The 22119-nt window shown below is 37.0% G+C and overlaps 2 protein-coding genes across 2 annotated transcripts; both read right to left on the bottom strand.

The window, feature by feature from the left end:
• Window positions 1-554: 554 nt before the first annotated feature.
• LOC21397228 lies at window positions 555-4319 on the bottom strand. The gene is made up of 8 exons (XM_010101841.2): window positions 4113-4319; window positions 3907-3947; window positions 3707-3770; window positions 2475-2669; window positions 2131-2202; window positions 1702-1880; window positions 1491-1609; window positions 555-911 (listed from the first exon to the last, which is right to left on the bottom strand). The coding sequence occupies exons 1-7, from the start codon at window positions 4266-4268 to the stop codon at window positions 1492-1494; spliced, it is 825 nt and encodes a 274-aa protein (XP_010100143.2). The 5' UTR covers window positions 4269-4319; the 3' UTR covers window positions 555-911; window position 1491.
• Window positions 4320-9042: 4723 nt separating this feature from the next.
• LOC21397227 (lysosomal Pro-X carboxypeptidase) lies at window positions 9043-18287 on the bottom strand. Its single transcript, XM_010101840.2, has 10 exons — window positions 18119-18287; window positions 13994-14325; window positions 13542-13728; window positions 13003-13136; window positions 12796-12908; window positions 11842-12088; window positions 10936-11094; window positions 10437-10516; window positions 10291-10340; window positions 9043-9284 (listed from the first exon to the last, which is right to left on the bottom strand). Exons 1-10 carry the CDS (start codon window positions 18285-18287, stop codon window positions 9043-9045), a joined length of 1713 nt encoding a protein of 570 aa, XP_010100142.2.
• Window positions 18288-22119: the final 3832 nt, after the last annotated feature.

The following is a 22119-nucleotide window of genomic DNA, read 5'->3' as shown; positions in this document are numbered from 1 at the left end:
ATATACAAATTGAACTATATTAGGACGAAAGCTTGATGAAAATTGAATTCCCAATGTTTCTTTATTTTCTCGATTTTTCATCGTCTCCTTCTCAGGGCAGGGATTTGGTTTCCTTCGGCCGGTAAACTTGTTGCGTCTTATTGTTTCGATTCTTTTCCTCTTCATAAGGTGATTGGTTACAAACTACATTCCCATGAATTAATGGATTAAACCAAAGAGAAATGATACATTCCTAATAGGATCGGTTGGTTCTACAGCCTTCCCTTATCACAAGTGTTGGTTTGGTCGAACGAGAAATGTTAGCATCACCCTTTGTGTCATTTTAATTGTCACTCTGTTTAGTACGTGAACTCTACTAATATGATATATTATTATTTAAACAAAAAATAAAACAGGAAAATCTACATGTCAACCAGTGAATGCAGATGGAGACAAAGAGAGTGACACTAAGAATGATATTAGCATTTCTCTAGACGGACACTAATCTATGTTCTCAGCTCTAAAAAAAATTAAAACAAATAAACAAACCAGCCACACCAAATCCCACGTGCTGCTAGACGGTCCAAGAAAATTCAACTAAAATAAAGAGGAAAATTACATTAAACATAACCCTTGTAAAAGGAAAAAAAAAAAAAACAGAGGGAGGGGGCTCTCAACGGCTGGAATAATAAAAACCCATTGCATTTAATAGATTCTACACCTAAATTACCCACAAAATGAAGTAAAATCTTTCTACACCTGTTGCTTTGAATTCAAAAAAAAAAAAATCACTTTTGCCTCCTTTCCCATTAGAAAAACCTGTTGTTTGAGGTAAAAACTCCCAGTCTAATTGGGTCAACATCCTTATTGTATCTGCAAACACCATTGGTATACCAGTTTCCAATCCATGCTCTTCCCAAATGGCCACACCACTACAAACAATATCAATGGCATCAAGACAGTTACTCGATAAAGGAAACGGCCTAATGCGCAACTTAAAAGGAAAAAAAAAAAAAACAAAACAAAAACATACGTGCAAACATTAGGTGCTTGCTTGGCGATGTTTTTGTTTCTTTTTTTAAAAAAAAAAAAAAAGAACAAATACAGTTCTTGATTTTGGTTTTAGATTTTCAGAAAAAAGGTTATTGATAGCGACATTTGTTAGTTGCATTTAAAATAAAAAACAAAAACCATACTTGGCTACTACAATTTTATTATTTTCTGTCTCCTACCTTGTTTGATGCCATGCAGGCCCTATATTCTCTCTTTTATTTTAAATTTTCATTTACGCAGGAAAGAAAGATATAGTATGAGATGGTATATGGAACAACCAAGCTGAAGCCAATGCAGTTAGATTTCTTAGAGGAAGGAGAAAATAAAACTGGATAAAGAAAAATTGCTTATCAAGAATGCATTATTGCTACCCCAAGTCCAGTTACTTGATACTGGAACTCAACATAATATAAAGTTTGATTTTCAACAAAATATATGTGAACTTTAGCTTTTCTTACCTCACTTTTCTTCCAAAAGAAGAGATGTGCAAGAAAGAAGGGATGCTAATTCCTCTTGTGTCGCTGATCCGGAACCTTGCCATCTTATTCTACCAAATTTGTCAAGCAGGAATATATATCTGTGCAGCAACAAACATTGACAATACAGGTACTTTGTCATCCAACAATCAAAGGATTTCAATCAAAAGCAGCTAAAACAAAACTTGCGTACCCGGTAAGAAGGTTCAATATTTTAAGTTCTTTTCTGAAGTAATAGTGATCACCGAATGAATACACAATCTGCTTCTTAAGTGTATCAACCTTTCCATCATCCTTAGATTTCTTCATTATCCGAAGGAGCAGCCTTTTAATTGGACTCCGACAGAGGAGCCATGAATCTATGAATGATATCTGAAAGAAAGAAGCTTTAGGAATAGATTGTATCGAATGTGATTAAATACTGAACAGACAAATAAAACAAACAATAAATAATTACACAAAGCATGGCACAATTAGATGAGTAAATCGGCATAATAAGCTGTTCCACCGGTCATTGGTGGAAGTTAACAAAGTCCAATATAACGAGGTAATATATCCAAAGCAACGAGCTTAAACTAAGTGCATAAGATCAGATTATTTTGGAATATAAACAACAGATTACCTCGTATAGATGGGCATCTTTGGAACTCTGGAATGCATCAAAGAAAGGCACACTCCAAGAATCGATCATTGACTGTCAAGGAAAGATGACATTGTATTATAACATCTACAGTAACCAAAAATCCCAGTTATGACAAGAAAAAATAGACATATGGTTTAGAATTCTATCACGTCTAAATCTGCTACAATGAATTTAACGACTTCAATATGAAATTAAATAACCAAAAGTCTTTCTCAGTAAATATTTCAGACCCATATTGCAATTTCATCCCTTCAATCTCTTAAAATATAATTTCAAAATCCTGTTACGCCAAATCTCCTTTAAGTACAACTACATTTCAATACCTGTGAGTTTGCTCGAAATGAAAGGCACAGTAAAGACACCTTAGGGACGGGTGGCTTATCAGCATCAGCTGTATTTTCATTTCCTGAGGAGTCAATAGGCAATTTCAATGCTTTACCATCAGAGAAGTTCACTTCTACGGTAGGAAACTTCACGGCTACTACTGTAGGAATTATTATCTTGTTTGCTTGAGCAATCTACACGCACAAAAAGGAATGCACCCACCAGCTAAGGATTAATCTACTCATATAATTTTGAATAATACCAAAAGTACTTGGTCTTGCATTGACATCGTAGTTAGGTCTCCACGTGATATGACAACTAATTTGTTATAGCCTTCTTACGGTGAACGAAAAGATGAACCCGAAGTAACGTGAGTGTTTTGTATTGCATAGAACAGACCCACAGGCCACATGGCATAGATAGTAGCTATAATCATGGTAGCAGCAGTGAAGTAGGCAGTGGTATCAACATCTTACGGATTGGTAAAAGACCAATCAACAAGAAATTGACAGGTCAAATAACACATTTTTCTGTGGTCAAAACTTGGTAAACAAATTGCATTTATGGATGGCATTCATCCCACAGCCACAAGTAGGAGCCACAATGAACCATCCCTAATGGGGCATGGACGGCGAAGCGCCCGAACCAACATACATAGTTAAATAAAAACAAAACGACGATAGAGTATGTGTAATGTCTTTTTCAAATGTGTCTGTTTTATTATTGAAATTTGGATTGAATTTGCTAATATTGGATTTGTATTATACACCTATGAATTTCACTTGAATTTAGAATGGTTTTCATTTCTGTATAACTAGAATATTTTGCCATAAACATCATGGCGGCGCGAGTTTGGGGCAGGACTGTCCCAGCAGGATTCCCCAATCCCGTCTGCTCCCGTCTAGGCGGGAATGAGGGCCCTTTCGCAGCATGGGGGCAGGGACGGGGTAGCAAACCCCGACCCCATTCCGCTTCAATGCCGTCTCTACTCTCTAGGAGTATTACTTCTCATAATCCTCGTCACTACTTACCACACAATCCACCGAATTCCTAACTCAAAAATTTATACACGCAAATGCAAGTCAAAGACTCAAAATCAAACCCATTTGGTGCAATAAGAGACTCATTTACATTGACAAATGTCCTCAGGCTAAGGATAATAAATAAAAGTGTATAAATAAAGAATGAACTACATTGACAAATGTGACATTGAATTTGACAAGCGTGTTACCTTTCCACCATGTTTTTTGAGCTCAGAAATATCAGCAAAGTATCCCCGGTTCATCTCATCTGCACTGGGCCCTAAATTGCTCTTAACAAATTCTCCAAACAAAAGGGTATGTTTTTGTTCTTTTTTTCTTTCTTTTTTTTCCCCGCTCAATCAAGCACAAGAAAAGGAAAATAAAAGAATCAAGTAGTGTAGAAACTCACAGCCGAGCACGTTCTTTCTCTACTGCATTCTTGCTTCCAAGCTGAAACCAAAAACGGGGTTTTGCCAATTTCCATTACAACACAGAAATTTAAGCTCAAAACCCGAGAGAGAGAGAGAGAGAGAGAGAGAGAGAGAGAGAGAGAGAGAGAGAGAGAGAAGAGAAGAGAACAATTTCCGGGCAAGAAAAATAGGAAGCTGGAAATACCTGGTAAATGTCAAGTAAGCGATTGGAGGTTCTTTGAGCTAAGAAATGCTGGGAAAGAGGAATTTCGTACAAAAAATCCTCATTTTTGTGTTTGAGCCTCGAGATTTGAGAAGTGAAAATGGAAGATCGGGTTGTTATTCGCTTAAACCCCAACATCTTTTCCTTTTCCTCCTTCCTTCGATTTGATTTTCTCTCTCGCCGTTGGGAAATGAGAATCGAAGGGTTTTAGAGGAAATAGTGAACAGAGGAACTGAACTCTGGTGGTGATTACCAGTTTCAAAGAGGCCTGGCCCAGGCCCATTTGAATTCAGGCCTTAGTCTCTTGCTTTCTCGAGCCCACTCCTAACTGCTCTGCTAAGAGCATTACATTTCCAATGTAATGTTATCAATACTTTTTAAAATGATGTCATTTGTTATGTTAAATTTATACTTAGTGAATTGATGTGCCAATATTTACTCAGTATTTTCTATATTGTATCATGAAAAACTTGAAAATTAATCTGGTTATTTTGTAAGTTCTTCTTCTTTACAATCTGAGAAATATTAAAAAGCAAGTCTAACAACTGTGAAAAGATACGATCATTGATTATGAATAAAAGGAAAAAAAAAAATCATCTTTGAGTGGCTCTGCCATTGATCACTGATTCCAAAAAAGAAAATGCTTACGCTCTTTATGTTCGTAAGCTTAAGGATTTCATGATGTACAGATAAAACTGGTATTGTGTTTGTTTCGGGTTGTTTTTTATTTGCCTTCTTTGTAGGGTTGTTGCTTTTGAAAATTTTTTTTCAATTGTTTGGTTTGTCCGGGATTATAAGTAGCAATAGACAAATGAAAGCTTTAAAAAACACATATAACATCATGGATAGTGGTGGAACTTTGGGCCGGCGCGCATGCCCATATGCCGGCCCATCTAAAGTTGCATGTTCGGGCTCGGGCTCGGGTAGCCTGAATTTGGTCACCACGTTGGGTCTGTTGCCGTGTAGCGCCATCAACCACCGTCCGCCGGAGTTTTTTTTTTTTAATTTTTTTCCGGCCAAACCCGAATGCCCAACCCGCCCAAAGTCTGATTTGCCAAAAAAATGGTCAAAATTCCGACCATTGGTGCCCGACCCGAAATAAGCCTAAAAACCCAAATTTTACCGGAATGCCTGAAAACCCATCAAACGGCTAGTTTTTTGACCGTTGCCGCCCGAACCCGAACCCGCCGAACCCTAAACTAGACGTTCACCCTGAATTTTTTGAAAAAAAAATCAATTTTTTAACCCGAAAATTTTCCTATAAATACCCCTCATCCCCCATACATTTTTCTCACTCAAACTATCTCAATCCCTCTCAATTTCTCTCAATCTCTATCATTTCTCTCAATCTCTCTCAATCTCTCAAATCTCTATTACAATTTTTCCAAAAACTATCACATTAGTCTAAAGCTCTCTCTCTCTCAAATCACTCTTATTTTTTTATAATAGATCCTTCTAGTTATAGTGGTATTCCTGTTGATGCCAAACACAACGTGGAAGAAGGACAATTTCCCACTAATGAATTTGTTACGCAAGAATCTACTAATCCGAGCCCTGGTGGACGTACTGGAGGTCGTGGTCGCAATGGTGGTGGGTGTGGAGAAGCGGCGAGTGCCAGTGCAATTGCGCCTGCAAGTGTTGTAACCTCTAGGAGGAAATGCAAGCGCACCTCGACAGTTTGGGATCACTTCGACATAATTGAGGAGATCGACAATGAAGGTAACACTAAACATATAGCTTAGTGTAAATATTGTTTATCTAAATTACAAGGTGACACTGTTCACAGTACCACACACTTGAGAAGACACTCCGAAAAGTGTCTTCAAAAGCTTAGCCAATCCGGCGGACCCGAACTCCGCCAAACACAATTATCTTTTGATCGCGCAATCGGTGGTCTAACCACTTGGAAATACAATCCGCAAGTAGATCGTATGGAAGTTGCACGAATGATAGCTGCTTTAGATCAACCATTTAGTTTTGTAGAGCATCCTAATTGGCAACAATATATTAAGGTTGTACATAATCCTAATGCACAGTTCACTTCAAAAACTATTCTTAGAAAAGATTTATTAAAATTATTTAAAAAAGAAAAAGAAGCATTAATAAACCTTTTACATTCGACTAGTGGGTGCGTTGCGTTAACAGCAGATATTTAGTCCGCCGTTGCCAATAAAGATTATTTAGCTGTAACCGGACATTACTTTAAAGGATTTGATTTAGATAAGAGAATATTAGGTTTTAAATGTGCTCTAGGATCACATAATGCGGATTTAATATATAATACTATTTTAAATGTAATTGATAAATTTAGATTAAGAGATAAAGTAATGGTTATAACATTAGATAATGCTAGTGCCAATACAAAAGTAATTAAGTTCTTTGAAAATGATTTAAGTTTATTCGGTGACGGTACTATTTTTCACCAATGTTGTGCATGTCAAGTAGTTAATTTAATTGTTAAATCTGGTTTAAAAGAAATTGGTAATCACATTAAAAGAATTAGAGATAGTCTTACATGGATTCAAGGTAGTAACCAAAGACAAGAAGATTGGTTTAGGTTCTTACAAACATTAAATATACCTCCTAGAGCATTAGCGTTAGTTATGCCTATAAGATGGAACTCAATTTACATAATGCTTCAACAATGCATCCCCTATAAGGATGCTCTAACAAACTATATGTGCGTAAAAATAAGAGTAGGACATATAGACGCATATGATTGGTAAATTGCCGAAGTTTTGTATCAATTTTTAGGTCAGTTTCATGAAGTGACTCTAAAACTTAGTGGAACATATTACCCAACATCACTTTTAGCTTTAGGAGAACTTTTACGAATTAGTATTTTATTTAGCAAATATAGGGAGAACCCAATTTTAGCAGTTCCTATCCATTCTATGAAAAAGAAATTTATAAAATATTGGTATAAGTTACCTTTGTTGTATGGTTTAGGTACTATTTTTTTATCCTAGATTAAAATTAGAAGGTTTAGAAAGTGGTTTAGACGAAAACCCGCATTCATTCTTGAATGTTTTCAGGTTGAAGAAGAAGAAGAAGACAACTCAAACAGAAGCTGGGAGTGAATCTTCATCAACAAGTGGCAATGACAGCGGCGGCTACAGCTTTAACGAGCTTATGACGTACCTCAGTGAAGGCTTAGTAGTCAACAGTACGGCAGAATCGTTTAACTTAGTTCAATGGTGGAGGGCACGGGCATTAACTTGGCCAATCCTAACTCGATTGGCAATGGATATATTTTTGATCTCAGTCTCCACTATCTCATCTGAACAAGCCTTCAGTACTATAGGAATAATACTTGAGGAACGCCGAAATGCATTGCAAAGGGATATTGTTGAAGTCTTGCTTTGCATTAAGGATTGGGATTAGGCCGATCAACGTTTACAGGATACAATTTCACCGGCAAGCCAAGAATGGATTGATGAATTTAATCGATTAATATTTAATTTTAAAGACGATCCTTCAGCTTCAAATTAAATTGTAAATTTGTAATTTGTAAATATGTATTTACTTTTGATATTGTATTTGTAATTGTATAACTTTGTAAGTTTGTAAAATTTGTAATTCGTCACAAAATGATTGCACGCTTTTTTCCTTGCCAATTTGTTATCCCAATTGAGTTTTTCTTGGTAAGGTTTTTAACAAGACAATCATGAATTACGAATTTAATATACATGATTAATTTATTAAATTGTGTTAATAATGTATGTTGGATGTTGATTTTGATTTTTATATAATTTTAACACAAACTAATTTAATAATTAGTAAAATTAAAAAATATTAAAAAAAATTTGGGCTATTCGGGTGGCCCGGCCGGGTTCGGGCAACTAAATATAAGCCCGCGGCCCGTTTAAGTGCATTTTCGGGCTCGAACGGGCGGCCGGAATTTTTTGGGCGGATCGGGCTCGGGCTCAGGCAAAAACTCTATATTTTCGGGCAGTCGCGGGCGGCTCGTCCAAAATTCCAGCACTAATCATGGATCGCCTTTGCGAGATCATCCACGTTAGGATCTAAGAAAAACCAAATTATTATAAAGCTTAGGAATTCATGTATTGGCAAAATTTTCCTTACAGAAATGACAAAAATCAAATCCGACACCCAATGAACTACCAATAGAACATATATCAAAACTTAAACATTCATTTACATTTACCTGGTAAAGGATTCATTTTACCAGGTAAATGAATCATTTAACATGGATAATAGGTTTTTTTACAATATTTTTTAAAATTTAAGTAAAAAAAGTAATTTTATAAAAATTGAGAGGTCAAATTGTAAATTTTAAAAATTAAGGGGTCAAATTAAATTTTTTTTAAAAGTTGAGGGGTGAATATTTTAAAAATTGAGGGGTCAAATTTTATTTTTAAAAAATGAGGGGTCAAATTTTAATTTTTTAAAATTTAGGGTCAAAAGATATATATATATATTTTTTTTAAAAAATTATTAGAACCACAAAGCTTTTGGACAATTATATTTGACCCGTGAATAATAAAATTTATTATTCTAATAGCTTAGGGGTATTTTTGGTGTTTAAATAGTGGTAAACGCTTCATTTATAAAAAAAAAAAAATGCTATTTATTTCTTATCTCTAAACTTTATGCTATTTATTTTTATTGAAGTTCAAATAATTTTATTTCCCTCATTCCTCAAAAAATTAAAATAACAATAAGGAGAAATAAAAAAAAAATCTTATTAATGCTCCAACAGAAGTAAAATCCTAGATCCATCCCTGGCTATGGGTAGATTCAATTATGCCTTTATTATGTTATATTATTATCGATTTGGGATATTTCCAAAAAAAAAAAAAAAAACAATCACTTGCATTGCAAATAAATTTTAACAAAACATGGGATTCCAGTGAATCCTTTAGTTGCAAGAGTCAAAGATCATAACTTTTCAACAAATAAAGTAGACAAAGATCATAGCACATATCATAGTACTATGTCGGAAGAAAGACGTTGCTTGACGGGGGCTGCTCGAAGAATTATGGTTGCTGGAAGAATCGTGGATGATATTAGAAGAATCGGCACGGTACTTGGCAATCCATCCTTCAATTATTTCTATTTCATTCTTTCTTTGCATCACCAACCATTGTGGATCACTTGGTCTTGAACTTAGTAGATCCAAGCAGTGAGAACCTGAAACGACATGCATACAAAAATTAAGCATTAATTCTTATAGAACATGCCAACTTGTAAAGGAACGTAATGGAAAACGTAAAAGGTATGGGAAAGGAAATTAGAGAAATAAGAAAGAGAATCATTGATTTCAGTTTCTAGTGTTTACTTAATCATCAGCTATTGGATATATCGTGTTTGGTAAAGAAGATTCCTATCATGATTCGAATCATGATTCATGGTTCGTTATAGTATTTTTTCTCACAAAAAAGACATGAAAATTGAGAATGATTATGAATTATAATTCTAAATTTATGAACCAAACGTAATATTTATTAGCTTTAGGAATAGCAATTCTGATAGCGAACCAAACGTAATGTTTATTAGCTTTAGAAATAGCAATTCTGATAGCTTAAGTACTGAAATAATTATGCCTAATAAGGCAATAAAACTACTATTTGTTAAGATATAATAAGATATGGAAAACCAATATCATGAAGTAACTTTTCTATATATATTGACCTTCATTCCACTTAAAAGAAATAAAAAAAAAAAAGAAGATTGATTAATTTTACTTTTCTATTTGTTGTATCAAATGGATCCACTAAATTAGTTTCTTCATTTTGTATGTAAATACATGAATATGTGAGAAAAAGAAACTCTTCGTACATCATAATTAGTAAACACACACTTAAATATATGTATAAAATTATTGATTAAAGAGACGTTTGATTCATGAATTAGAATTATTTTTTCATAAATTATGATTTAAATCATGGTTTGAATTTTCTAGCATTCCCTAAGTTTTAGTCAGATTATGATCTCCCAATACGGATTGAAAAGGGTTTTATCTATCAAATTGCAGTTTTTAAATGTCAAGTCAAAGTGTTTTTTCTCCCCTACATATACAAGCACTGGTGTATTTTTTTTTTTTTTTCCTTTTTCGTGGAACATTTTTTCTAGTTTTGCTGTTGTTTTTTTTTTTTTTTTTCCGCATTAATTATAAGAAACTCATTGAATGTTGTACCATTGTCAGTGGTGACTGCAACAACACTTTCCGTTATATTCTCCAGGACACTGTAATGGAAAAAAAAAAAAAAAAAGAACAACTAGTTAAATAGAGATAATAGTGAAATAACAATTAGTAAACACACAAACATATTTGCTTCTTACCCTCCGCGACTGTAAGGATCTCTTAGACCATTAGAGAAAATGATGTTGCTCGCAAATTCATGAAAAACCAATTTTATATCCTATAAAAACAAGTTATACGCATAAGAATTAAAGAACAATTCTTACTAACAATTAATGCAATAACAAAAGTACTTTCAACATAATAATTGAGAATTTTCTAATAGTGCACTTTTATATAGATATATTCATTAATACTAATGCATGTCAAAATCTCAAGAAATAAATAATATACAAACCAGATAGTTAATGAAAGTTGAACAAGAAAGTGTGGATTAGACAATCATGAAGTTGTATATATTGAAAGGAATTTGACTTTATAACGGCTTGGATTTCCACTTTAAAAAGAAACTTTTAAATGTATTTATGAATCTATGATTATTTTATGTTAATTAAGACGATGTGAGAGTCGAGTTATTTATAACCTTTGCGTATATATATACATATATATATATATATATAAAATAAAGGAAACACATACATGACCTCCATAGTAGGTCGTGACCCAATGGGGCCGGGGCACGACACCGTAGAGTCTCTTGCAGTCATTGGTGTAACTCTCTAAATCGAAATGGTCTTTCGGGAACATTGAATCTTCGTCGCTACCGTGGGCAATAGGCATCACCATCTCGCTACAACTCTGAATTAATACACCTCATGACACAACAATTTTCTTCAACCAAAAGTAACGTATGCATACACACGTACATACGTATAAATATCATTGGGAAAAGAGAAATGCCAAATCATTTTCACAAAAACTCCTATATATAAATTATGATGTAGGAAAATCTCGCACAACTAGCAAACATTGACGTAAAAAAAAAAAAAAAAAAAAAAAAAAAAAAAAAAAACTATTTCTTGTGTGCACATTCGATATCATATGCATGCTCATAAAGAATTATATCATAAGCATCATAAATATTGTATGTGTGTTAAGATTCACTCGTCTTGAGGAATCTAAAGCCCCGTTAATTTCACCGATTCGAATTTAGAATTTAAATTTTACTGCAGTAAAAAGTTCTCACAAACAGTCACATCTAACTTTTTTAGAACAGTAAAAAACTCACATAAAGTCACATCTCAACTCGAATTAAAAACTCGAATTAACGAACTAAACGGGCCCTAAGTTGAATTGAGTAAATTTGAGTTCTTAATGGATTGATCATCTGTACATAGCCCTGCGAATAAGTGGTTAAAGAACCACAATATCAGTTTGTTTATGTCTTTTTCTATTTTACGTGTTTCTTACATTTGTTGCAACAAATTTAACAACAAAATTGGTAAAGAGACATATAACCGGTACTAAATATACTTGCATGTATAAAAAATATGCAGAACTAGCCGTATTCATGTTTGTCCAGAGTTTGATAAATGACTAATTTACCTGCCAATACCAGCCGTCTAGAAGTTGGTCTGAGAGATTATTTCCACTTATGTTATAGCATGACCTGTTTCCCCGATAAGCTGAAACGCCAGCAAATAATTTTCCAAGAGTATCGGTATTATTAGGAGCTCCATCAATGGCATTGCACAGATGGCTAAGCGGACGAGTTGAAGGCCCATTATATTGAGCTGCTCCGCAATATACTGTGTCCAAGTAGTCCTTAAGATCAGCACTTGTTTTTAGTTTACTGAAAAAAGAAAAAAAAAATCAGTGAAACTGTTAATTGGAGACGAATCATGTCAAATACTAGTAAAAAAAAAAGAAAATCTAGAGAACTGCGGCCCACTGGTAGGTGATCACAAAGATTTAAGTACTTTTTTAACCACTATAATGAATGTTTTAAACTTAAGAATTTTTTAGATCTTTATATAGTAAGCATAAAGATTTCTCTCTTTTTTCTCTTTATATATTAATTTAGAGCTGCTGGAGACGCAAAACTTAAAAATAAATAAAGATAATGACACAAAACTTAAAAATAGAGTTGCTGGAGACGCATTTCCTTCTTTTTTTTTTTCCCTCTAAGATATATAGACAAGTAGTGTATGAAACTTATAAATTTTTGTAACTCTTTTTCTTGTGCCAACTTGTGCACTTCTCTTATGCCCGTTTGTTTCTTGAGTTTAAATCACAATTAAAATTTTTATTATAGTGTTTATTCTCATAAAAATTTAAATTTAATTTTTTTTATTACAGTATTTTCTCTCACATGAATTTATTTTTTAATTTAAATTTTCAACTCAAATGAATAAACTGAACCGTTCGCCCAATCTTATTGTGTAAGGTTAAGAGAAGAAACAGTCTTATGCCCCTCTTTCATTTCAATATACATACGTATATATATATATATATATATATTCTTTTGCTATAAGATTTCTAGTTAATATATATACTAACCCGCAGGTCTTGAACTTCCTGCTAAGGATTGAAAGACCACTAGGCTCGGAAGCCACTCTATCAATCTCGGCCCATGATTTTCGTATAGTTTCATAGCAACTTTCACTAGTATCCTGCTCCAAAATCAGTTTGTTCGTTAACTTAAATAACATCATTATTGTTGTAATCGAGAAAAAAAAAAAGAAATTGGTCATAAAGTTTGGTTACCTTAAAATCCTTGGTTACAACGGAATAATATCCAGATTCAGGCGTGATGTCATCAAAGTACAGAATCGGAGCCGAAGAAGCTAAAGCCCCTATGGCGACGTGGGGATACTTAAGACGAAACCATGCTGCCAGCACTGCAAAAATCAGACAATTAAATGAAGACTAGTATTTAAAGTATATAAACAAAAATTTAAGTGACGTTTGGTTTATGGGTTTAAAATCATAATTTATGATTCTGATTTTTTAAATTTAAATATTTTATAAGAGAAAAATACTGTAGTAAAACTAAGAATCAGATCCTAAACCATACAGAATTTTTAAAACAAACGTCATCTTAGTATAAAAATACATGTTACCATAATGTTTAAAAAAGATTTATATATATAATTGTCATTGGAGACCTCGTGCTATTTTAGTAGTCAAATTATTATTATTATTATTATTTAACTTATGTCGCAGATGTGAATTTTTAAAGTGGACACTTACTGATCAATTAAACCAACGGTGGAAAAAAAAAAAAAAAAAATAGAGAGACTTACTTCCCCCATAAGAGCCTCCAACGACGATTATTGGGGAGTTGTGAGCAGAAAGCTTCTTCTTTACGTGCAAAAGCACAACTGCATAATCTGCTATCGCTTGGTCGGTGTTGAAATAACCGCGAATACTTGCATTTTTCATAGCTTTTTTGACAGATCCAAATGGCACTGATTTTCCATAATACCTATGCTGCAATATTATGCGTGTAATATAGCAGTAGTACTATTTTCTCACTTGGAAATAAATTTATTATATAACAACAATAAATTCTAAGTAAGGCTTCTCTCAAATAAGGAATCCATCAAGATATATCAAATTTGAGGGCATGAAAACTATTTAAATGATTTCATAAAAATATTTTATATCTAGTATATATGTATATGTATATATATAGTAGTTTTTGTTCAGTCGTTGTAATATTATTGAGGCTAATAATCTTATAATAATTAATTACCTCAATATATACTTGGAGAGCCTTAAGCCGAGGAGCGTTTTCGTTAAGAAAACCAATATAGCCGACGTCGTAGTCGATGGGCCCTTCTGCGCCGAGAAAAGCCAAAATTGGTGCACTTGAATTTGCGCCACCCCAATACTTGGAATTTATGGCATATCTTTGTTTAAAAGTGGTGAAGCTTTCAGGGCCATAGCTGAAGTGATCGAGTGTTTGAGGGTAATAAAGTGTCTCGAAATCCTTGGAAATCGATGATGATGAAGAAGAATTGGACGTATTTTTGGCTTCAAATTGAGATTTTCTGATCAGGTCATGAATTCTAAGCCTTGATGGCACTGCATTAGCAGAATTGATTGAGATGGAAAGGAAGAGGAGAGAAAACAAGTAAAATGGAATGTGTTTTTCAAGAGAGTTCGACGTAGCCATAACTCGCCTATCTTAAGCTTATTAGGAGACGTTTGATAAGAAAATTCATTCCATGATTTGAATCATGATTTATGGTTCGCTATAATGTTTTCTCTCATAAAAAATACACGTAAATAGAAAATAGTTCTAATCTCATTAGTTTAATTGTACGTGAATATACACACACAGTATGTGTATATATATATATATATATATACACACACACAAACACTATCTTTTTTTTTTTTTTTGAAATACGGGTACTTTTTTTTTTGGAAGAAAAATATAGTTCCAATTTTAAATCTTGCTTGACGTGATTTTTGGGCTTTCCTGAGTTTGAATGTGTTATGAATATGATCAGCTTTTCTAACCACCATCAGAAATTGAAGGATTCGCCGTCTTTGGTTATAATAAATTAATAATAAAAAGAATAGTTAGTCGGTTAATCCGATTAACATTTTGTTTATCAGTGAATGTCAAATCTTTATTCGATTGTGAATCGCAAAATGTTTTATTTTTATTTTTTTTTAAATCTTAATGGATTAAAAAAGAGAAATAGATCGATACATATCGGATATTAGCAATCATGTATCCCTGGAAAGCATTTTCAAAAAACAGAAAAAAAAAGAACATTAGAAAAAGAAACCGTAAATAATAGGGTATATGTATATATACATTGAGGGAACTAATAGGGTATATTTGATCGCGGCGTCTGTTAGTATGCGTATTTCTGTTACATATATAAACAAATGATCACAAAACTGAACTTGTAAATCATAAAAGGAAATCTCGGTCAATTGATCACTCAAGAGGCTACAACTTCATTATATATCTATATATATGGAAAGGTACACGTGCATAATTATTTAAAGTTTTTTTATTTTTGGCTTTTTTATGAGAATCACGATTATCTAGAGTTGTAATATTAAATGGGATCTTGGCTTATCTAAAAATCTAATCTAAAGTTATATATATATATATAAAGAGGGAGGAATGTCACCACATTTAAATGGAGCTTAATAACTCAAATTCTAAATTTATAATTTGAGCATAGGGATTTACAATCAATTAGGTTGCCTTCATCAATATCTTATCTAGAGTTAGTTATGTACATGGTTTTTCAAGTTCTTTTATTTCCATTTTGTTTGTTTTTAGGTAGTGGCTTTGTTCTTTTTTCCTTTAAAAAAAAAAAACACTTGGGGTGGAGAATAATTTCAAGACTCGGATTTAGTTGAATATGCATGTTTAAATTCATAATTTATATTGATTCTCAAGAAACAAAAAAATCGCAATTTATATCAACGAAAAAAATTCAATTTTTAGTTTTTTTTTTTTTTTTTAAAAATTTAGGAACAACGTTTTTTGAACTCTACACCTCAAGATAAAGTATTAGGCACTAGAGAAAAAAGAGTGAACGACGCCAAGGGGCACTGTCGAGCTCCCAACCATGAAATTTGATCCTCCGGCTCATCTAATGGTGAGCTTCTCGTTAATAGTAACAGTGTACAGTGTGGTGGTTCCATTTGGATGGATTTAATTTGGCTGGATCAATATGGTGTACCTAACTAAATAGGATCTTGGCCTATCTAAAAATCTTATCTAGAATTTTTTTTATTAATATATACAAAGGGAGAGAGGAATGTCACCACATTCAAGTGAGACTCAGTGACTCGAACCCTCAATCTATAGTTAGGGTGTAGGTACTTATAACCAACTAGACTGCCTTCGTCAAAATCTTATCAAGAGTTAATTAGGTACATGTTTTTTTTAATTCTTTTATTTTATTTTTTTTGAGTCAGGTGTTATCAATTTCAAAGGGATGCTAGTGTTTAAAGAATGAAGTTTCTTCGTTTTGGGTTCCTAGATTTCAAGAAGAGCTAGTATTTCATTCTGCTATATACATGGGCTTGTAAAATGAAATTCTCTGCCTTTCCAAAACAAAGAAGTTTCTTGTCGCATATGACTGAAACGAGAAATTTCAAACACATTTGAATTTTTTATCTTCCTGATCACAAATTCATAATTTCGATTTGATAAGGCGTGGACATCAATCAATAAACCAAGTTTGTTTTGAGCTACTTTTTGTACTTTGTATGCAATCTAAGGGTGCTTTTCAGTGAAAAGACTCGTTTGTTTGTTATATGATGGTGATTTCTTTGAAAAAGAATGTATGTTCATGTTTTCTCCTTAAGCATTCATCTAATGGTTCGTGGGATTCAATAAAAAGATTCGTTACGGTATTTTTTCTCATAAAAAATACATGTAAAATGAAAATAATTCTTAATTATGATTCTGAATCCATGAATTAAACGTCCCAATAACTTTTTCAATTATTGGAGCTGGTCGTTTTCAGTTAGTGGCTTTTGAAGTCGCCTTCTGTGTTTGGTAAGACCAAATCATCTCTCTCTCTCTATATGTATTTGGTTTTTAGTTCTGAATGGTAGCTTTTACTTGGTATGTGGGAGTTTGGATTTTGAAGATGGTCCTTGTTGACGGTCGAATTTCGTCAACAAAGAACCGGCCAGGTTACCTCTTGGTTTCCCGTTGGGTTACCGGCTGTGTGGGTTTTATTTAGCGTGTTAGGAAACGGTATGCTATTTGCGTGTATGTATCTATTGAAAAAACCCCTTAGATACTATTGACACAAGAGAGTTTATAGTGGTTCACTCTATAAACTTCAGAGCTACGTCCACTGTAATATTCTATTTCTTTATCTTTGGGTAAGATACAGTTTACAATGTATTTCCTTTGCTTTTTTTCTCAACCCCTTCCCCGTTGGGGTCTTCTACCTTTTATACTGGGGCTTCCTTCGCTCGGGAGGTTTCCCTCACAGTTAAAAACACTCGAGTGTTCTCCTTTGGTAGGCCCAGTCGTAGCCCACTAATTTGCACTGTTCATCCAATCTATTTAGTCTTCTATTACGGTTCTGTGCTTCTCCGTAATACTTTTCTGTCCCCCGTGGGGGCAGTCTGACAGCCCGTAATTAATGCTTACAGACCACCTCCACTTGTGCACGTAATCCACACTGTCTTCTATTAGGCGTTTCCCTCGTCGCCTGTGCTTCTTAACCCAACCGCCTTTTTTGAAGGCGACTTCCTGCGGTCGAGAAATCTCCATTCTGTTACGTCGGCGCCACAGATAGGTCGTCGCTTTAAGTAAGACCCCGTCCCGGAGCCTTAGCGGAGGGCTTAAGAGGAGCTTGCAAGCGTCGAGGAAATTTAAGCGTCGAGGGAACTTAAGCGTCGAGGGCTTTTAAGCGTTGAGGGCTTTTAAGCGTCGAGGGCTTTTAAGGCGTCGGGGGTTCCTTGCTTGGTGGGGTTTGATCAAGGCCACGTGTCGCGACATCTTTTGTCCACGTGTCAGCCATGTTTTCCCACACAACAGCTACCCCCCAGGTCGAGGGCGCCTTTTAGGTGGCCTCAGACTTAGGTTCGATTGCCTCTTAGTGCTTCGGGTGTGGGAAACCAGTCCCGAGCCTCCATTTGTAATGATGGCCTAGGACCGTCGGATATCCTTTGGGGAACGTAACCGTCGCGTCGATCGATTTCTCATGATAACGTACGGCTTTTAATTCAAAAGAACGGACGTTGGCCCTTGGATCGTGACCCTTCTGCTTCCCGCCCTATCTTTTAACCGTTAGATCTGGGCAGGTTTCCCGGGCCGTTAGATCTTTAAGGTCTTGATCCGATGGTCAGGGTCGAAGACGCTCGTCCCTTTAAATACCTGCTACGAGTTCGAGAGCCATTTTTTCGAAAACTCTCACTCTTTCACTCGCACCTGTTGGACCGCCGCCTTCTCTGACGAACTCCTTCCTTTCCAACTCCGTAATTGCGCAACCGCCCCTTCTTATCCGGTAAGCTTCCTCACCTCCTATTTGTTCACTTTTATACATAGGTTCCTTCCATCTCTTTGTTTCGAACCCTGTGTATTTTTTTGTGGAATGTGTGGGACGTAGAATATAGGGAAACTTACTTTGTTTCGTTTTTTCGCGTCTGTATGCCGTCCCTTTGCTGTTTGTGCGCTTCTGAGTCCTGGGTTCTGGGCCTGGATTCCTATGAGTCCTCGCCGCTACCGTTCTCGTATGAATGGTCAGCGTCTTGTCGCGGCGCTTTTTGAGTTGTCGTAGTTTTAGGGTAGCCGTTCTTTCATCCTCTCGACTTCAGGGTTTTAACTTAGCTCTTTGTCTGTTTAATCACCAGAACAATGGCCTAAAGTTCCCTCAGTCGAGAGGATTCTCCGGTTGTCCGTCCAGACCCCCATTCTGTGGTGGAGCTCTCTTGCTCGTCATCGTCTTCCAGCGTTGGATCCGTGCTGAGAGACGTAGAAAACCTCGAGGCCGGGTTCGAAGCCAGATTCGCTCCCGTTGACAGCTTCGGTAGCGAGTTCGATAGCTTCGAACGAGTTTTGGATGAGGCTGTGGAACGAATCCCCTTCACGGGGGGCAATGTAAGCGGGGTGGCCACTTCGGCGGTAGAAGCCCCTCTGGCCGCCACCAACGGCGAACCAAACAGGCCTTTCTTCACAGCCGATGCTGTGGCGTCAAAGGTCCGGAATAAAGACATCATCCGGGCTGTGAAGGAAAGGTGCATTAACGGGAGGTGGTTTGAATACCTTCTCCCGGACATGCACTTTAGTACTAGCATGCCGCCGACCGGATACCTTCCGGTCTACACCAGAGCCGTCACCGCGGGGATGACCCTTCCTGTTCATCCCTTTGTGAAGGAGTATTGTCATTTTTATGGCATTTCTCCGGCTCAACTGGCGCCCAATTTTTGGTACTGCTTTGCTGGTGCCTGGATTTTATGGCACCAGAAATTCGATGTGGACCTTCCCGTTGACGAATTTCGATTCATGTATAGATTATGCCACGTCGCCAAGTGCGATGGGTGGTATTTTTTGAGTGGTCACGGAAGGTCCCAACCCCGACTTAGGAAGCTCATACTGGGCACCCCCTCGTCATCACATGGGTGGAAGCCTATGTTTTTCATGATTCGAGGGCCCTTCAATTTTCACCCCAACGATCGCCTGCCCCGTCGAAGGCAGGTGCAGGCAGCGTTTGGGAATATGGGTAAGTTTCCTTGGCTTTTTGGCTGTCCGACTTTAATTCCTTTCGTTTTTGCTACTGACATTTCACTCGCATTTTAGTAAGTCAGGATCGGCCAAAGTTCTCCGGCAACAGCTTGGCGAGGATCGAAGAGGCTTTTTCTTTTCCGCCGGAGGTTCGTCACATTGAGACCCTCTTGACCCAGAAGAACCTCCGTGAAGCCGGCCTGATCCTCGATCTCCCAGACCCTGCCGACTTAGACGCCATCCGTCAGTACTTCCATCTAAACGACGAAGGTACGATTTGCTTTTGACACCCTTCTTTGATGCGACTTGGATTATTCCAATGCCGCCTGCGTGTTGACCTCGTCGTTCTTCTGCAGAAATGGTGTCCTTGAGGATCCAACTCCCTGGCGGCCAGTAGGCTGGGCCGAGCCAACCACCACCGCCAGAACAACCGCCCCCACCGAGCCATGCCGCCCAGCCGAAAGGGAAAGAAAAAGTTTCCTCTTCTTCCCGTGCCCCGAAGAGTAGAAAGTCCAAGAAGGGTCCTTCAGGGTTTGAGGAGGAACTGGTAAGGAATAAGAGACGCAGGGATAAGACATCGGTGACAGAAACGTGGATGCTGACGGTCCCCATCCCTGACATCGAGATTCCCTTGGCGCCGAGGGAGCGCGTGCTCATCCCAGGGGCCAAAATCATGGACCCTAAGTTCCAAGTCTCGGACATATCTGACGCCGAGATTGGGGCGATGCTGAAACTTCCTCCTCGCTTCTCTGTTGTCTTTCAGGCTCTCTATGAGTCCTTCCTTGAGCCTCACTGGGTTGCTGGCGCTCAGTCATCCTTGGTTGATCGTCAGCGGAAGCAAATTTCCTTCCAAATCCACGTAAGGCTAAAGCCTTCTCTCTCTCTCTCTCTCCCCCATTTTTTTTTTTAACCTTGACTTTTTCAGAGCCTGGTTCTCTCCATCCAAAACCTCCTTGACCTTGCTAAGTTTGAGGAGCAGAAGAATGGGATGGACGAGTTAGAGGCCAAACTTCAGTCCCTTGTCTCTGATGCAAAGCGAAAGCTAAGCGATGCCGAGGAGAAGAGGGACGTGGCCTTGGCCAAGCTGGCGAGCCTGGAAGAAGAGCTTTTAAAGCTAAACAATGAGATTATGAGTCTTAGGGAGCGGGCGGACTTATCTGAAAAAAAGCTGACCGAGGCGGCTACGGAGGCGGAGAGGCGTTTTCTTGAGGGGAAAACTGAGGGGAAGAAAGAAGCTGAAGCGGAAGTCGCATTTGCCTTCGACGCCAGGCGCGTCGAGGTTATCGAGGAGTTTAAGGCCTCCCAAGAGCTTATTGATATTCGTACCAGAGACTTCCAATCTGCAGGTCAACAAATTGTCGACCTGATCAAGAAGGAGCGTCCTGAGTGAGACTTGAGCTTTCTTTACAACTCCCCCCTCCCGTGGGTGATGACAATGCTTCTCCGCCTAGTGACGGCGAGGACTCGGGGGCTACAAGCGAAGCCTGAAGGACTTTTATCTGCCTCCTTTTCTTTCTCTCTTTTTTTGTTTTGTTTTGTGATAAAGAGTTTTTGTTGATCTGGACATCTGTTACTTTATCCGTTGTTATATACATTTATATATATATATATCCGAATGATCGCAGTTTTAATTTATACCTTGATTCGCACTCGCTGCTTTCTTTTAAGTCTTTGTCTCTCTTCTCTGGGAGACCTGGCGTCGCGCATACCCCCTGGGGTCGCTGTTTTTAGGAAATTTCTTGAAATTTCGCTAAGTCTTTCGCCTTTCCTCTTTGGAGGATCTGGCGCCGATTGTGCCCCTTGGGGTCGTCGTCTTAGGAAATTCCTTGGAATTTCGCTAAGTTTTTCGTCTTTCCTCCTTGGAGGATCTGACGTCGATTGCGCCCCTTGTGGTCGTCGTCTTAGGAAATTCCTTGGAATTTCACTAAGTTTTTCGTCTTTCCTCCTTGGAGGATCCGACGTCGATTGTGCCCCTTGAGGTCGTCGTCTTAGGAAATTCCTTGGAATTTCGCTAAGTTTTTCGTCTTTCCTCCTTGGAGGATCTGACGTTGATTGTGCCCCTTGGGGTCGTCGTCTTAGGAAATTCCTTGGAATTTCGCTAAGTTTTTCGTCCCTTTTTTGTTTTTTTTAAAAGAGACCCGTGGATCCCCCATTGTCTGTTTAACATAACCTTTGGTTTTTAAGCAGATAAGTTACGAATGGTTGAATTCTTTTCCTTCTGCAAACATATCAATTTATTCACTTTATAAAGAATACACAATTGAGATATGCGAGAATTTCATACATTATTGGTAGTATATCTTCAGTTGTTCCGCATTCCACGGGTGGTGGATCTTTTTACCGTCGAGGCTTTCCAAAACATAGGTTCTGGGACGCAGCAGGTTCCTTACACGGTAGGGCCCTTCCTAAGTTGGGCCCAGCGGACCGGTATTTTTAGGCTTCATGCTTTGCGTTACCCTTTTTAGTATTAGGTCCCCCGAGATGAACCTCCTCTGCCGAACTTTCTTGTTGTAATATCGCGCCGTCCTTTGCTGATAAGCGGCGAGGCGTAGTTGGGAGTCGAGCCTTTTTTCTTCTAACAAGTCGAGCTCTCTGTCCATGCCTTCCGCGTTGTCATCGTCGTTATGGACGATGGTTCTTAGAGTTGGCGTTTC

Source organism: Morus notabilis, unplaced genomic scaffold, assembly GCF_000414095.1.
Source record: "Morus notabilis unplaced genomic scaffold, ASM41409v2 Scaffold1460, whole genome shotgun sequence".
Classification (NCBI taxonomy): domain Eukaryota; kingdom Viridiplantae; phylum Streptophyta; class Magnoliopsida; order Rosales; family Moraceae; genus Morus; species Morus notabilis.
This window is presented reverse-complemented; position numbering and strand designations above follow the sequence as displayed.

Excerpts from the sequence above, each read along its gene's own strand:
- LOC21397228 (XM_010101841.2), bottom strand. The coding sequence starts at position 4,268 with ATGTTGGGGTTTAAGCGAATAACAACCCGATCTTCCATTTTCACTTCT. Across the intron at positions 3,771-3,906 it reads GAGAAAGAACGTGCTCGGCT|TGCAGATGAGATGAACCGGG; the intron begins GTGAGTTTCTAC and ends TTTAGGGCCCAG. Across the intron at positions 2,203-2,474 it reads CATTTCGAGCAAACTCACAG|TCAATGATCGATTCTTGGAG; the intron begins GTATTGAAATGT and ends TTTCCTTGACAG.
- LOC21397227 (XM_010101840.2), bottom strand. The coding sequence starts at position 18,287 with ATGTATAAAAGTGAACAAATAGGAGGTGAGGAAGCTTACCGGATAAGA. Across the intron at positions 13,729-13,993 it reads CTCTCCAAGTATATATTGAG|CATAGGTATTATGGAAAATC; the intron begins GTAATTAATTAT and ends ATAATATTGCAG. Across the intron at positions 12,089-12,795 it reads AGGAAGTTCAAGACCTGCGG|TAAACTAAAAACAAGTGCTG; the intron begins GTTAGTATATAT and ends TTCTTTTTTCAG.